Consider the following 18,306-nt stretch of genomic DNA (forward strand, 5'->3'; position numbering starts at 1 on the left):
GGCAAACGTCAGAAGGACAAGCCGAGTTAAGGCTGTTCCAGGCGGGTTACATGAGCGCCCGGTGATCGCCTGCATCTCACAACTCCGAAAACGTCAGATCAAATTTTTAAATAGGCGCTATCTTTATAAATAAACCACAGATTTGACATCTAAATAAATACATTCCTGACTGAAAAAGCTATTAAAACTACATTTCGTGACAAAATAAAAGTATTTTAAAATTTTCGCGGCCTTTCTCGTCTGCTATTGACACAACCTACTATGAAAAGCGCTATACAAATAAATGTATTACTTGATGGCAACAAACCGCTTTTATCTTTTATTTGCTATCTTATCTTGCACTCTGGGGTACTACCATAGCAGCGGGATTTAGCATTCTACATAATATTTTTATTTCTACAAGTTTAGCGAGAACATATTTAGATCAGGCATACTACTGGCATACTAATGGGGTCCTAAGGTGGGACCAATCATGTAATTGTTATGTCTATGTGACCCATAGACATCATGATATCTATGGTGTGACCCATCTCTTCGGTGGGACTCATCTCTTCACCACAACGGCGCCGTGTTTACGGAGTTTTTTTTTTAGAACGAGGAAAAAAAGATCGGATAGGGAAAGCTCTGGCTTCGTGTGGACGTGGCCTATCGTCTCTAGGCTAGCATACTGCTACATGCGCGATGAGACGCCGGAAGTGACGTCGGTAACGTGACCGCTATAACCGCTAGGTGGCCATTCCGAAGAGAACGATAGCGATTAAAGCTACAGGGGTTCGTACGTTTGATATTAAACGTTACTGAACTTCAACCATGCCGCGAGTGTATGTCGGTAGGCTGAGCTATCATGTGCGGGAGAAAGATATACAGAGGTTTTTCAGCGGGTACGGGAAGCTTTTGGAGATCGATCTGAAGAACGGGTAAGTTAGTGGAGCGCGCCGCGGCCTTTACAATGGCCTCATAATAAGCATACCAACTTTACATCTACTATGTATTTATGACATATAAATACCTCGTAATGCTTGCGATATTGAATTTAAGTGACAATTTAAGTTTAAATGCGTAATGTTGTTAATTTTATCCGCCTGACAGCGGCTCTCACCGCGTGCTCAAAATGGCGGACAATTGTTGTCCACAGCGCGTGAACTACATTTATACGACCAGATGAGTAAAGTATATACGATTTTACATTGTGCCTCGATTCTGAAGCACAATAAGTAAATTATTGCTTCTCTAAGAAAATATCAACTGAAGGTAGAATGCACAAATGTAATGGTGGTGATGACCTGAATTGGATAACGTTAATGTACTGCCTTTGTGTGTGTCAAAATGTGCTGTGCATAAAACTGGCAAGCAGTTTAAAGCGATTTAAATTGTATAAAACAAAGCGTTTAATCTAATTTGAATAGAAAGAATGTGTTTTCAAAAGCGATTTTTGACGAAGACTTTTTGTACATGTCAGACTTTTTTCAGCCTGGCGTAACTTAGTTTCACCATGATTTCTGCTTTTCAAACAGGATTGTTTAAATAAGCTGAAACCATGACAACTTCAACAAGAGCATATTTTATAATTTGTTCATAATTCTTTTAAAAATCAATTTCCTCATGGAGAAAATTTACGAGATTTTAACTTCCCTAACCGGAGTGTTGCACTAATTTCTAACCACTTGTTTTTAAATAGTTGGTAGTATACTGTTGTTTTTCCATTGATTCCTAACATTGCCTTTTTGTGGACATTGTCACCTTACTGTGAGCCTGAAAATGTAGGCTAGTTTTTCTAGTCTCTTCTGCCCAATTGTGACGTATATCCGAGTGAGCTGATTGGATGGTTGTAGCCTGAAAGGGACTTTGGTTGCCCCGCCCTCGCGCCAGTAAACACGTCATCGAGAAGAAAATGGATGTTGCTGCTAGAGGGAGGGAAAGTTGTTTTGACCAAGAATATGAGAAAAATACAGATGAATCATCGATAAAATACTGCAATATTCCATAAAAAAATAAGAATGGACTACTTGCACGTTCTGCTTATTACTACTCTGGGGTTTCCGGTAACCGCAATTGCATAAGAGCGCAGATTATTACTAAGTTCTATTACTCCAAAAAACAAGTTGGCCATTGGATTTAGAATTTTATGCAAAATAACTCGTTCACACTTCGCCAACAGACATTGACAAACGCTTATTGAACATGTTCAGTTGGGTGAAAATTATTTCATATTCAATATCTAAACACCATTTTACACCTTTATACGAGAACTGAACTTAGCTGAGGATGAAATCACTGTTTTCTCCAGAGCGGCTGTATATATATTAGGGCTGCAACTAACGATTATTTTGATAATCGATTAATCGGACGATTATTTTTTCGATTAATCGGATAGAAATTAAATTAGTTTTTTTTATTATAACTAAATAAAACCGTAAATCAGGGTATTTATGTGTAAAAGTGTACTTTAAAAAGTGCAAAAGCCACACATTGAGTTTTACTAATATCAATATTTGCATTGTTTTTAATGATAATTGCTGATGGCAAGTTGACAAACATGATTATTGTTAAAAAAAAGATATCCAACATATTATGTTTTAACACAATTTTTGTTAAAACAAATTTACACAGACATGTTGTTCAGATGTGAATATCTGAACTAAAAACAAACTAAAAACTTCTAAAATATATAATTCATTTAATTTTTATTTAAAATTAATTATATATAAGGAATATAAGGATAAAGAATATAATATATATTATATATATATAATATATAAAGGAATATAATATAAGGAGAAATTGATTAAATAAATATAGAAAGACTGAAAACAATTGTGTGAATGTAGAGCCGCAGTAGATCGCGTTTGAAAAACAATTAAAACTTAGTAGACAAATGCTATAAAAAGAGAACGGAATGGAGGTAATGTTACCCAGCAAGCTAACAGGCTTGAGTAAAGGACAGGAGAAATTATGCATTAGTGCACAAGCATTCGCTGAAAACCACTGAGTACAGTGACTAAAAAACAATATTTTACTGCTGCTGTTATTAACTGCCTTTGTATTTAATGCTTCACTTTGTAAACACCGTTTTAATTTAACCTATTTCTGCGGTAGCGCTATTTTAATCCATCACTTACGTTGCGAGCGAACTGATTGCGCAACCTGCTGCTCGAGACAAAATACAGACATCCCAAGATCCCGGAAGTCCCGGGAGTCTCCCGCATATTGATTGCGGCTCCCTGATGCCCGCGAATTAGTTCAAACTCCCGAAATCTAGAGCGCGCATGCGAGACAGAAGAGACTGCTCCAAACCGTGTAGCGCGCGCGCTCGGCAGAGCGCCTGAGGGAGAGAGACCTTGCGTGTGTGTGCGTACCAGTAAACGCTCCCCGTGACGTAAGCAGACCAACTAATCGATAATGACATTCGTTGACAACGATTTTCATAATCGATTATAATCGATTTTATCGATTAGTTGTTGCAGCCCTAATATATATATATATATAAATTAACTTTTATTACAACAAAAATGAACCATCACTAAACTTACTTAAGCTGGACTATGACGTAACAGCAGAAACAAAGTGTGTTGCATTGTTTTCCTGTTATCTCTGTAAAGCTGCTTTGAAACAATCTGTATTGTAAAAAGCGCTATATAAATGAAGGTGATTTGACAATGTTTTGCATCTCAATGCACTGTGGTGTTTTGTTACTGAATGAATGATTCAATGACTCGTTCATTTAGACAGTCAAATGCTTTGTTCCTGAATGAATCAGCTGTTTGAATGAATCGGTTGAAACTCAATGAATCGCTCTTTAACAGTGACTTGCTGCCACCTACTGGCTGTTTTAATTTCACATTTGAAGTATCTAAATTTATTGAATCATTTCGAAATATCAATATGCCAGCTATGTCTATTTGGATGTCCTATTTGCTGGACATTGCCCTTTTGGAGTGTACCACAGTTTAAGTGCACGACGCTACCAGAAATGCAATACAATTTTAGTTGGACCTTATTGAGACTTCATCCAAAGATTTTGAGACTTTGAGATCACAGTTTCATTTTAATCTCGTGTCATATTTATTTTTATTTAGTCTTATGGTTGTGGGTGGATCTAGGGCTTTGTTGTAAATGGTTATACACTTAAAATGTTTAATAAATAATAAATTAAAAAATCAATATTCACCGTTCTATGTTTAAACCCAGGTCTGATGTTATTTATTCTATTTTTTTTTCAGGTATGGGTTTGTGGAGTTTGAAGACAACCGTGACGCCGATGATGCCGTGTACGAGCTGAACGGTAAAGATCTGTGCGGGGAGCGTGTGATCGTGGAGCACGCGAGAGGACCGCGGCGAGACCGAGATGGATACGGTGGCGGTAGCGGTGGCGGTGGGGGTTATGGGGGCGGTGGCCGCAGTAAGTACAGTCTCATTCATCATCTCGACAAACCTGTTCTCTTTTTATCTTCCCCCTCAGGCACGAGGAAAAAGTGGAGGTGAATAATAGCCTAACTGTTTTAATTTCCAGTGGACGGCATTTGCACCTTCATCCAGTGACTAACTCCATTTCTCTGAAGTCTGCAGTTCCTGTGGTCCAGATCGAAGGCTTCTGGGATATTTTATGTTCTGTTAAATGCAGATGGTCCTGAAATATGAACTTTTTAAATGGGGATTCCCTTAAAAGATGCCTTTGCTTTTGTAGTTTTGGCCCATTTTTAAATGCCAAGGGTCATGAAAATGTGCAGTATAACTTGAGTAATCCTAAAAAGTTAGGGACTAAAGATGTTTACATGTCAGATGATGGGCTGTTTCCACTTTGTATTGCTCCAGCTCTAAATCTATTCTAGCTAATAGATTTAGTAATGAGTTGTTTTTTTGTTTTGTGCCACAACCTGAAGCCTCACTGGCATGTAAACAGTATGACGTGTGACGATGCGATTTTGTGTTTACATCTGAATTCAACATTAACAAAAGTCCTTGATGTTTCAATTTAAAAGAGTCCGGTGCGGGCTGAGTCCGAGTCCATTGAGGCTAAGATGACTGCCTGTCCCGTTTGGCCTTGGCTTTCACCTTACAATGTGTGTGTGACCTTTGCCCTTTGACCCTTGGCTGACCTAACCGGAAGCCATGATGACAGCTGCCTTTTGCCAATAGACCAGGGTGATGGTGAGGAAACCCATTGGTTTTTATGTTGAACGAAATATTGGTCAGGTTAAACAAATTTATGTAGCTACCCGCTAGTTTTTCCTTTTATTTATTTTTTTCTTTCTTTATTAAAAAGAGCAATGGGCTTCCCTTGCTATGTGTCTTTTGCTGTCGCTGTTCTGTCAGTAGACAGGTAACGTCAGCATCTAATGTAAGTAGTCTTGGTTATTTTTATTTTTTTGTAATTTTACTTCTGTTTGTTTTCATGAGGGCAGGGCTCCAGACTGCAACCAAATGGTTGCTGCTTTTTGCAACCATTTTTCCTGCCGGTGCGACTACATTTTTATAGAGGTCTCACTGGTGCGACCACCATGTTGCCCAACTCATAAGAGCTGCCATTTCTGTTACATATGAGAGACGTCAAACGAAAGCAGAACAAAACCGCACTACTCAGTTGAAGCTCAGAACAGGTTCTGTTAGCTCGATCACGTTACACTGTTGGCTGGGAGATCTAGTGAGAAAGGATTTTAATTTGCAGCCAAATTAATAACATTGCTGCGAGAACATGCATGAAATTACCAGTATAACAGTACATGTCGACAGAGGAGCACGTATTGGCTTATTAGCTAGTTCCGCTCACTAATATATATTTTTTATATTATACCACATGTATTGCTTGGGTATAATCCCTTTTTATAAAATATCAAATCAAGAAATACATTCATCAAAGTTTGACACTTTTTGTACTAAAGAAGCAAAAGTCACAGTCTCATGACAAACAAAACTTATTCAAGTTGCGAAGAGTTACACAAAGTAAAGAGCACTCATTTTATAATCACTGGAGCTGTCGGTCAGTTCAGTATGAAACTATAGAAAAACAATGGTACACTTAAATGTTTCCCTATAAAATTTGGGATGTTGTTAAAAGTTAATTTTATCGTAGTAACTTTTGCTCAGTGCTTTTACTAGTAACTGCACTTGGTAATGCAAAACAATAGTAACTTTTTAATTAAATTGCTTTTGATTAACAATCCGCCCTGCCGTCACCACCTGTAGAACTTGCTCTCAAATGTTAGTCTGGAGCCCTGTGAGGTTATCATGTACTCGTTTGCTGTCTTTAAAATTGGGGCTCACGTTAAAACCTGTGCCGCCCTTGTGTCGCTGGAGTGGTATTCATGTTCAGAGCATTGCTGTTCTTGAGCTGTTGGGTAAAGACCAGCAATGCGACCTTTGGCCCTTTCAGAAGGACTGATTGAACAAATCCAGTGCGGTCAGATGTCAAGTTTTATTTTGTTTGTTTTTAATAATCCTACAGTAAGCGTTCCCTTCAGAACTATGTGGTGCTGAGGTCTGTTTATTTGGGTGTGACTATTCAATGGGGTGGGGTAGGAAGACTTTCCTCAACATCATGCTTTATGCAGTTTGATGTCTGAAGAGGTTGCCTTGTGTGCGCCCTTTGCATTGGGTCTAATTCAGTTCTGATTGTCTGCTGTCTTTTGGCTTTTGTCTGAAGGCAGTAGTGGTTATAGCAGCAGGAGCCGAAGCGGAAGAGACAAATATGGGCCTCCCGTTCGCACGGAGTACCGTCTGATAGTGGAGAACCTGTCCAGTCGCTGCAGCTGGCAGGACCTCAAGGTAAGCACTTTGTTGGAATTTAATTGTTGCTGTCCTCTTATGAACTGTTTTCAAGTACCTGATTCAAATACCAGTGAGGTTTTGTACTTGACGTCTGAGCTTATCACAGCCTCTGACCCTTTTCTGTAGCGATGCAGAGTAGTCAATTAAATTTAGTGCAAAAATGATAGTTTTAACTGAAAGTTTTAACCTTAATGTCAGTGACATTGTTTTGTCTCAAGATGCTGTTTTCTAAGGCACATTAATAAAAGTTTCTTAAAGGCAGGAACACACCAAGCCGACGGTCGGCCGTCGGGCAGTTTTTGTGCTTCGGCCGACTAAGTTTTCTCAGTGTGTTCAGCACCGTCGGCTGAAATTGTTCCTCGTCGGCTTTGTAACAGCCGATTGGACATGTTGAATCGGCGTCGGTGAGAGAGAGAGAGAACTCTGATTGGCTGTTCAGCTTAGTGAACGAGTCGGTGCATGAGAATAATAGCAAAACAGAGCAAAGAAGTCAAAAAGGTAGGCCTACAGATAGAAGGCTGCTGTTATGTTACGTCATCTTACATGAGTGTTCCTTGGCAAATATTAACATGAGTGGAGTGGAATAAAGAAAGTGTTTAACAGGATTGCTATTCAAAACGGTAAGCACGCACTGCTTTGTTAATGGTCTGTTGAACGTTATCTGCAGCGTCGTTTTCTCTTTTTGAATGTCGAATATAGATGAATATATCTGCAGAAATAGACAGTTGTCTCATTCACACGCAGGTTCAGAACGCACATTCTAGCTAACAGTCGGCAGTAGTTCTCTCGGTGTGTTCAAGTAGGCCTACAGCTTTTTACCCCGACGCGAGGCGACAACACAGTCGGCTTTCATCAGCGCTAGTTCGTCGGCGTCGGCTTGGTGTGTTCCTGCCTTAAAAGCCCTAATTGAACTGAGGCCTAATGCTGGCTCTTAATCTAAGCCCTGTCTGTGAAACCGGGCCCATATTTTTTAAATATAAATTACTCTGCATTAGTGCTGCACGATTAATCATATCACAATCGCGATGTCGAGCCGATGCGATTATATGATGCAAAATGCTGCGATTTTATATGAAATAAACAAATTAGGGCAGTTAATGCAGCATCTGTTATTTTTTTGTCATCTTTTGGCTAGCGTTACATGATCCCGCTCTTATTCGTGCAAATGCTTTTAAACCATTCATGCGCGACAAGTCAAAAGAGAGCGTGCTGCCTGGGAAATGTCCTTACTGTGACTCACAGAAAGACGCCGACCAGTATCGTGCGCACAGACCGCGCGCCAGAATCCAGTTCTTTCTCGCGCTTGAACGAACAATAACACACAATTATGCCAAAATGTCATTGTCAATTATCTTCATAACATAAGAGCAGTCTTATGATGGACATGAGGAGTTGTGAGAGAATGAGGCACATGTGAGATCACGTCTCTGTCAGCAGCGGCTGCTCTTAAAGGGCCAGCAGCCAATAAAACTTTCTGTCAGTAAAGTAAAGAACAAAGTTAACAGAGAAAATTATTCACTGCTTTTGACTAAAGAACTTTTGTAGTTTAATAAGGATTAGTCTATGTATCATTTATAATTTATGCAGCGCAGGCTGTTTGATAACTTTATTTAATTTCTGTATGTCCTACCTGTTAGACAGGAAGGGCACAGGTAAATATGACATTTATTATGGGTTTATGTGAGGATTGTTCGCTTAAGTTCACTTAAATTAAAAGCTGTTATATTTTTTGAAGCCTAATAAATGTTTAAAAAAAATTGATAGCTTTCAATTGTAATGATGAAAAATGGCTTATTGATCATTTGAGGTGTTATCAATCATTTAGTTGTTGCTAGTTTGAGTTGAGAAATACACATTTCAGAATTATCACTAATCTGTGTGTGTATTTTGCTTTAGGACCAAGCAAGTTGACTCATGAAACCATTTGTTTCTTATATCGCATTCGCAATATTCACCTCAATAATTGCAATGTGACATTTTCCCCAAATTGTGCCGCCCTAGTCTGCATTTAATGTACGTAAACAGTAACTAAATTTGAGACTTGTGAAAGTAGTAGTACATTTTTGCATACTTTTATAGTACTTATTACTGAAATAATATACTTTAAAATAATATTTAAGTATAATCTGAATGTAAACTCTTCATTTGCTTAATTGCATGTTAAATGCAATTAAATATAAATGGATTACAATTTACATTTTGTTAAATGCACTTTGTTGAATAAAATTTTGACCCACTTAACCCCTTAGCTGTCTACCCCCCTTTTGATAATTGACATTAAAATGCACTATACAAACTTAAATGGTTGTAATTCAAGAATGCTTTGGAATACAGACCTAAGTTTGGTCTTGTTTTAAAGAAAACAATCAGCAGATTATTACTGAAGTGAAAGCACTTCAATAAATTAAAGTATGAAAAAGTTATGGAAGTTACAATTTACAGTAAATCAAATATACTTTATTAGTATATTTTTTTAATATAAAACAAATATTTTACAAAATATTTTTTACTATAAAATGAAAGCTATATATCTAACCAAGTTGTGTTCCAAATTTCAAGTTGATATCACAAAAATTGAAGTTCCCATGAGATTTTGTTTAGGCGTAGTACCAAAAATAGCCACCGGGTGCCATTGCATTCCATTGAATTTAATTGAATGCCATCTGCTGTAACAAATTCATAAATTTCTATCCAAATATCACTTCTGTCACTAAATATGGAACCTTGAGACTCAGACCTTTCTGACAATGTGTTTTGTCAAGATTAGAAAAGGTTTTGATAATAAATTATGAAAGATGATGCCCAAAAGGGGAGGGGCCTTATAAAAAAATACTGTTTCTATGGTAACGCAACATCCAATTTCAAAACGGTTTTCACAGAATGATTTCTGAGTTCGAAAGCTTTCGAATGATACTTAATTTATGATAACTACTAAAATATGTGATATAATAATAATAATAATAATAAATTATTTATATATATAATATATATTATACTTTTTAGAGGACTTCTTACTTTTACTTTTTAAAATATAATTTTATCTTTTTTTATTGACAAATACTAGATTTTTTTATTATGAACTTTTAGCATGAAAAGCCAAGTTTCAATTATTAAAAGTGTGTGCGTCGACTTTTGTGACGGGTCCGAAACTCCTGTAATGACGTCGATTTTTTTTGAGGCGCACTCTTGTCATAAATTCATATATTACTGTTCAAACATAATTTGTAAGAAAAAACAGCGCTAAAATATCTATTTAGGAGTCTAAGACCTTTCCAACGATATATAGTTTGTCATAATTAGATTAGGATTTAATAGTAATATAGCGAAGTAAAGTTAGATATCCCGTATACGGGATCGTGACTGTTAAGTAGGACTTCAGTACATATTAAAGTGTACTGACAAGAATTTATGGTAAAATGTACTTGTATGTCATTTCTATTAAACATGGTATATTTGTAGTTGCAATTTAGTACACTTAAAATGTATTAAAGGGGTCATATGCTTTGATTATGCTTTAATGTTATTGTATTAACATTATTACCAGTCTGCCTGTAATGCTCTGATTCCTAAAAAGCCCCTCCTTCCAAAAATCTCAGTGCTCTGATTGGCCAAACACCTTAAGTCACCTAATCTGTTAATAATAATTAACTCTTAAAGCCTCGTCTTTATTTGCTTATGTGTTTGGCTGGCATTATGCTAATATATTATATTGTGACATGGACATTTGAGGAAATAATATCCAGACTGTGATCGATACGATTTTCTGTTAGGTGGAATAAATCCCTTTGGGAGACTTGAGTTAGTAAATTTTCAGATCATATTCTTGCACAAATATGTTGAATAAAGGAATAAATAAAGGAAACCATTAAAATAACATCATATTACCCTTTAACTTCAATATTGAATCACACTACAGTTAAAATTAAAATCAAGCATTTTACATGTGCTTTAGAAGTAAACACATCAAAAATAAGTGTACTTATGTTAGTCACAACAAAATATGAAAACAATGATTTAAAATGTCGAATTAAGTTTTACTTGAGTACATTAAGAAGTGCACTCTTTGAAATTAGTGTATTTGCTTTAAGAGCACTTTTTATTTTTTTATTATCTGCAAGTACTTTTTTATTTTATATATATATATATGTGTGTGTGTGTGTACATTCAATACAATTAAGCACACTTTTTCACAAGGGTTTTCTTTTTATTTGGCATGTGCAGTTTAATTCTGTTGACAGCCCTTATGTTTATATTTTCCTCATTTCTGGTCATTACTGTAATTCTGACACTTGGTGACTTTAGAAAACCTTTATATCAGTAATTGAAGAGCTTGTTCTACACTATAGGACTTCATGCGTCAAGCTGGAGAGGTGACCTATGCCGACGCCCACAAAGAACGGACCAATGAGGGCGTGATCGAGTTTCGCTCCCACTCTGATATGAAGAGAGCTATTGACAAGTTGGATGGCACTGATATTAACGGAAGAAAAATACGTCTGGTAGAGGACAAGCCTAGACGCCGGCGCTCCTACTCGGAGAGCAGGTCAAGGTCAGGCCTTCAGTTTTTAGCTTCATCTCATTTACTTGTGCGTTTGAAAAATGTCTTCTGTAGATTTCTTGAATCAAACAATATTTCCAGGTCTCGTAGCAGACGCCGTTCTCGAAGCAGGAGCCGAAGGAGTTCACAAAGCCATTCCCGCTTCAGATCTCGGTAAGATGGCGCGCGACATGTTTGTGTGATTTAAAACGTGACTGATTGCTTTTCTAACAATCTTCTGTAGGACTGCCACAACTAATTGATAAAAACAAAAATAGATGATAATGAAAATCATCGGCAACCATGTCATATTATAGTTGTCTGCCCACTGTGTGCAGAAAACTTTCGTCAGTCGCGTCAAATTTCTTCCCTGAATAACGTATTTCTATTGACAAAATGCATCTAAAATAGTGTTCAAAGCTTCAAGCTAATGCATTAGCGTAATGTTTAACATGGCTTGCCCTTCAGATGTGCTGTTAAATTGGTGATATGTTTCCTTGGTGCAAAACTTTAATTTTTCTGTTATATCCTTACCTGTAAGTGTTACCAATTCATGGGAGTATTTCCATTTTGCATGAATGCTCGTCCTGACAGTCTGGGTTAATCTTCAGACTTTACTGAGCGCCGGCACGTCGAACAGCATTACAGAGGAAGTGCAAAAATATTCATTTTACTGAAAGATCTGTTGTTGGACGTTGAATTTCGGAAAGTCAACATTAAAGTATTTGTAATTCAAGTATTTTATGAGAGTGGTGACTGTAAAGAGATTACTGCGTGTAGTTGAATATAAATGTAAGACGTTTCTAACATTTACAGATAAAGAAGTGACAGTAACGGGTTACTGTATCCAGAGGGAATGTGTTCCTGCAGTTCCTCTTATCTTTTAACACTGAGGTTTTTTTTCTTTATTATCTTAATTTTTAATGTAATGATTTTTTTAATTTATTTTTATTTACTTTTTCTCAGGTAAAAATTACATTTCAATCAGATGCACATCAGATACTAATAAACATTGAATATCTTCATATCAACACCATACACACCTCATACAAATATATGCCCATATACACACAATACAGTAGTGTTTGCCGCACATCTACTTATCAGAAATGTAAACCTTTTTTAAACAAAACAGCCAAAGAAGAAAGAACTATGTACATGTAGGGAGTAGTCTTTCTGTGTATTCTAAATATTAAAGGATTAGTTCACCTCGGAATGAGAATTTCCTAATAATAATTTCCTAATGAGGAAAACATTTCTGGATTTGTCTTCGAATAATGGACTTCAATGGCAACCAACGTTTTGAAGTCCAAATCAATGCAGTTTCAAAGGTCTTTGAAGTGCTTTAACAGGCTGTGTACGATCACAGCTGAGGAGGATAGTCTAATCTAGAGAAACGTTAGGTCATTTTCAAAAAAAATTAAATATATATTAGGGGTGTAACGATACACAAAATTGACGGTTCGGTTTTCCCACGGTTTTGAAGTCTCGGTTCGGTTTAGAAAGCTAAAATTGCTTCTTCTTTTTTTAACAGTGGTTTAATGAAAAAATTGGCTTTGTCTTTAAATTAATTAAATTACAATTAAACGTTTCACAAGGATTAAAAAAAAATCTGTAAACTATATAGGGAGCCGCACATTACTATAACATTAAAGGTTGTAGCCTACACTTTTAACCTAAATTCAGATGCTATTTATTTTTTAGATATAACAATAAACACATTGTATGAAAACGTGTAAACTGAACATAAGGCAGTTTTTGCATTAACTTGTGTTTTTACTCTAATTTGTTATTGAAATATAATACTTTACACAGTTGTCATTTTCATGAAAGATACATTAAATAATCAATATATCATTAACAGGTTAAGTAAAATATAATATATAGGCTAACATGGTGGATTTATTTAGTGCAAGAGTTCATTTATAGGAACCAAAGTTGTGGACACTGAATCACTTGCCTCCTGAGGTAAATATAATGCTGCTAGTGACAAGCTATGCTGTTTTATTGACGTCTTTACGCTGCAGAAACACTGATTGAGCGATTACACGAGTTATGATGCCTTTCAGTAAGTATACTGCATCTTTCAACATACCTTCAGGTGTCCATTCTGTAACGAGGAAGAGATGATCGCGTTTAGCCGCGCTGCCGCTTGAAATGAGGAGCTTAGTATGCCTGCAGCGATCTGTCACGCCACAGCAAAGAGCGCCAAAACGCCATTCATTGTTTGAATTCCGTGATCAAATAGACAGAATTTGAAAGATTACACCTTGCTTATTATCGAAAGTAAAAAAACACGGAGCTTGTTATTTGGTGTTAATGGTGGTTAGGCAACAAAACCGAATTAGTTGTGTACTGTACACATAAGACATGAGGTCCATTGAGCCGGGCTGGGCGGGGCCGGGGTAGCAGGGGGCGGGTAGGGGCGTGTTCGGTACGCAATGAGAGTATCGCAATTCGAATCGTGTGTTCTGTATCGCGGTTGTTCGGTTCGAATATCGTTACACCCCTAATATATACTTTTTAGTAGGGCGGTGCCGGCGACATCGAGCCTGTCCTTTCAACGTGATGATGTAGTTCCTGGTGCGTTGCAGACAGTGTTGGGAGTAACGCGTTACAAAAGTAATGCATTACAGTAACATATTACTTTTTGCTGTAACGCAGTAGTGTAAGGCATTACTTATCAATTTTCAGTAATATTTTACTCGGTACATGTTCAGTAAGGCTTGCGTTACAACAGACTTTTAGTTTTAATTGTAAAACAAACAACAACAAAAAACAGCAAGACCGCGAGACATTAACGAATGAAAGATGCAAGTAGGCTAAATTACCTGTTCGTGGTCAGTCAATAGCCGCGTGTGGTGTCCAAGTCTGTAAATAAAGACTTAATGGCAGCGTCTGATATATTTGTATAGCGATTTATTTTTTACAGGAGTGCCGTGAGGTATGATTTCGGCCTCTGTGCTCGCACTGGCCAGTGGAAAAGCGGCTAATGGTGAAGATGGCATGAAGAAGACTACATTCGCGAGATGGGCGTATGCACATTAGGCTATTTGTTCTCTGTTTTCTTTCTAAACAGTTAGGCTATGTTTATGTGCTATTTTTCATGTTTTCATCACAAAATCATGTTTTTGATGCGGTGGTGACGCGTTCATGTAAGGGCGGCGGCGCTGCCGATGCACCGAAAAGCTGTCACAAAGAACCGGCAAAAGCAATGATTATGAATATGTCAAATATAGGAAGGAGACATTTTAATTGTTTATTAATAAAGTCAAGATGAAGTTGACGATGCTGCCTCGCGATCTTCGCAGTAGTGAATGCACCAGAGAGAAATGCACATTTCATTTCATAAGCAGAGAGCAGTCTGTTTTCTTTCGTTTTGAATTGTTCTGTTTACAAGTAGACATTTCAATATAGATATCATTTTCAAGTCCGTGAATAGGCTACCTTATACGCTGAGTTTCGGTATTAGACGCGCTCCAGTTCACGCGCTTAAATCCAGGTAATTGGTTGACGAAACATTGATTAAATTTAAGATCCAATTAATACAAAACGAAATTCACTTTAAAGAAAGGCTTTGTGTGTGTAAGGTCTCTGTGAGAGTTTTAAAGCAGTCTTTTAGTGCCGCTTCAGAGCGGTCGCGTCCATAACGGAGAACTGTCACGTCTGTAACATTGTTTTTTCCTCATAAATGCGAACACGAAAAATAAAATGAATATTTTATGTTCTGTGGAGAGCCAACCCTTCTTCATCCGATTTGCGCGGTGTAATTCACAGAATTACAAAAATAAAAAAAATAAAAAAATCGTTGCCTCCTAAAAGTTAAAGATTTTTTTTGTCATGCATGACTGTCTATTTCCCTAATATTAAATATAAAACGCATGTGTAGACTGATATTTTTCTAATGTCTGGACTCCTTTCAGGGAGGAGCCTATGGATAAACAGACGTTTCAATATTTTGGTATTAATGCATTTTCTGAGAATTTATATTTAAAGTTTTGACTGCAAATGTCATGTCCATAACGCTGGAATTCCCAAATTTTAAATAATTTATCCTCAACTAGTTTTGTGGTGTAGGTCTACGTATTTTATAATGTTAAGTTAAAACTTCAGATAATACTAATAGTAATTTAAAGATGTGGTAGCATTGGAACTGGACGGTATGGATAACGCTGGGAGTTGGAAGGGGTGTGTCGCGATTCTGCAGGTTCGTGGATCTGAGTGTCGCGATTTCGGTTTCATATGATATGGCATATCCTTACAGCCCTAGTCATTTTAGAATGTTAAGTTCTACTCCTGTATAGTTATTTTGGTGAAAGTAACTCAAAAGTAATACAGGAGTAACGTAACGCATTACAATTCTGAGACAGTAATATTGTAAGGTAATGAATTACTTTTAAATAACAGTAACAAGTAATATATAATGTATTACAGTTTGGGAGTAACTTGCACAACACTGGTTGCAGATATATTAGAGCACTCCTTTGAAACTGCATTGATTTGGACTTCAAAAGGCTGGTTACTATTGAAGTCATTTATTCGAAGAAAAATTCTGAAATGTTTTCCTCAAACTTAATTTCTCTTCCACTGAGGAAAGAAAGACATGAACATCTTTGATGGCATTTGGGTGAGTAAATTATTAGGAAATTTTTATTTTGAGGTGAACTAATCCTTTAAGTAGAAAATAAAATGTAATGATTTAAACTGTCATTTTGCATATATAGTATAAATATATTCACAATGTTTTCATCACATTCAGTTGGTTTGAATGACAGCTTTGGCCAGGATGTGGAATAGTGTGTGTTGTCAATAAGAAAAGAAAATTGGGCTTTTAAATCCATTTAATCGAAGAAATAATCGGCCAACTAATCAATTATAATCCAAATAATTGTTAGTTGCAGTCTAATCTTCTGACTGTGTTTACAGGTCAAGGTCCCGCAGCAAGCGCCGCTCCCGTTCCAGATCCAGCCGTAAATCCCGCTCCAGGTCTGGGAGAAAATCTCACTCCAAATCCCCATCAAAGTCCCACTCCAGGAAGTCGAAGTCTCGGTCCCGCTCGCGTACGCAGAAATCCCGCTCTCGTTCTGATGTGCGCAAATCCCGCTCCAAGAGTCGCTCCAAAGCGAAGTCGGAGAGAGATTCCAGAAGCCGCTCCAAGGAAAAGTCCGTCAGTAAGAAGTCCCGAAGCCGCTCTGCTTCACCGAGGGAGAATGGAAACGGAGACCGGGCCAAATCGACCTCTCGTTCACCGTCCCCTAAAGAGAACCGGCATCAGTCGCAGTCGCCCGGCAAACGCTCAGCGTCTCGCTCTCCTTCCCGATCCAAGTCTCCTTCCCGCTCTAGGTCTGCCTCTCAAGACTAGTGTCGCTCATTGGAATATCTAATGCACAGCTCAGTGTTTAATCGATCATTCACAGCCTATGAACATTCACCAAATGCTTGAGAAGGCCGAGCCCGGTGTAATATTGATAAACGTGCCGTTTTCAACATTGCATGAAAACAAAATTGCGTACCAGATGGTTTTTTTCTCCCCTACATCAGACGTGTCAAATAAGAATTTGTAATTTTGTGTGCTTGTAAGCATTGCTCTGGCCATTGTTTGTATTCGACTTGCTTTGCTATAAGATGTCTTTACATGCTCCTATCATATTTTTGCTTTAGTGTGAGGTTTGAGGCTGTAACGATACGTTATAAACTGGAGTTACTTTTGCAACTGTCCTTTTGTGGTGTAGTCAACGAGATGTGATAGTTGAGTGGTCGGCTGTGCTTCCTCACTGTATAGTAATTCATTCCTGTCTTTTGCTGAGCTGTTTTTTTTTTTTTTTTTCTCCTGGAAGCTTTTTGTTTCTGTTAGTGCTTTTGCTCATCTTGAATTGTCTTTGAAATTTGGTTTACAGGAAGTTGAATGCATCACTTGCAGTGTGATTTCTGTGATCTCATTTTTTAAATGGATTTTTGGATATTTTCCTGTGTTTTAGTTAAATAAACATTTATTGGTTTCCAGTCTTGCTGCTGCTTTCTTTCTCGAAATATGAGCCGTTTTGTTTTTTTTCCACATATGAGGTATAATTAAGACAAGTACACACATTACTTTACAAGACATTTCGAGTCTTTAACCTCAAAAATATAATTTATTTAAATATTATTATTATCATTATTACTGTAATAGTCGGGGTGAAAATATTTCTTCACCTCTCCGCCCACATCTATATGAGCAGACTGGCATGAAGTTCACATACGGGTTCTGTTGCTTATTTGAAAGTGACTTTTCTTGTATGTGACATCTGGAGGAATCTCACCATACATAATCGGGGTAAGTCAAAAAATCATTCAGTAAACTTTCCACTCAGTTTTCTCTCGTCTGTTTAAGAGATTACAGCGCCATCAGACTGACGGAGGGCCTTAGGCCAGGGCAAAACATTTAGCTTTTTCATTTGGTAAATTAATTCATAGAATCACTGCCTTTGCTAAAATTCCTACATCTATTGAACACAGTTCAGACTACAGAATAATAATAAAAAACAGCATAGAAATGAGAATGATTTGTGACATAACTTATACGTTACATATAACAATTATGAGCAGTTTTGAAAGAGACTGGTTAGTTTCTGCAACTGACTTAATGAATAAATTAGATCTAGTGCTGTCAGTTTTTGTGAAAAACAATATATATATATGTAAAAACACATATCCACTGATATACACATGTGTCGATAAATCGCATCTAACATTATTTTTTGTTTGTATGTATATAAACAAAAAAAATTTTAGATGCGATTTATCGATTTGCATATATTAAATGCGAAATAAAATAATTTCAACTCAAATATTTCATGCCCATATTTGAGAGGCAGTGTAAGTTGAATTAATTTTTTTTAATCCCATCCTATCAGGTCACTTAGTTCTGACTAATAAAGTTTCCCCTGACTTTCTAACTTATTTTTTTATAGGTTTTGTTGCTCTCAAAGGTTACCTGGTAATTTCAACGTTTGATCTAAAAAAAT

General features: G+C 37.0%; 1 protein-coding gene across 1 annotated transcript; it reads left to right on the forward strand.

The window, feature by feature from the left end:
• Positions 1–441: 441 nt before the first annotated feature.
• srsf6b (serine and arginine rich splicing factor 6b) lies at positions 442–17,305 on the forward strand. The gene is made up of 6 exons (XM_077202643.1): positions 442–917; positions 4,221–4,399; positions 6,641–6,762; positions 11,112–11,314; positions 11,405–11,476; positions 16,229–17,305. The coding sequence occupies exons 1-6, from the start codon at positions 811–813 to the stop codon at positions 16,662–16,664; spliced, it is 1,119 nt and encodes a 372-aa protein (XP_077058758.1). The 5' UTR covers positions 442–810; the 3' UTR covers positions 16,665–17,305.
• Positions 17,306–18,306: the final 1,001 nt, after the last annotated feature.

The sequence above is a fragment of the Siphateles boraxobius genome, unplaced genomic scaffold (assembly GCF_051911475.1).
Source record: "Siphateles boraxobius isolate OS27281-9 unplaced genomic scaffold, OSU_SipBor_1 5, whole genome shotgun sequence".
NCBI classification, from domain to species: Eukaryota; Metazoa; Chordata; class Actinopteri; order Cypriniformes; family Leuciscidae; genus Siphateles; species Siphateles boraxobius.

Coding starts and splice junctions, on each gene's coding strand:
- srsf6b (XM_077202643.1), top strand. CDS start 811: ATGCCGCGAGTGTATGTCGGTAGGCTGAGCTATCATGTGCGGGAGAAA. Junction 918..4,220: donor GAGATCGATCTGAAGAACGG/GTAAGTTAGTGG, acceptor TTTTTTTTTCAG/GTATGGGTTTGTGGAGTTTG. Junction 11,315..11,404: donor TACTCGGAGAGCAGGTCAAG/GTCAGGCCTTCA, acceptor CAATATTTCCAG/GTCTCGTAGCAGACGCCGTT.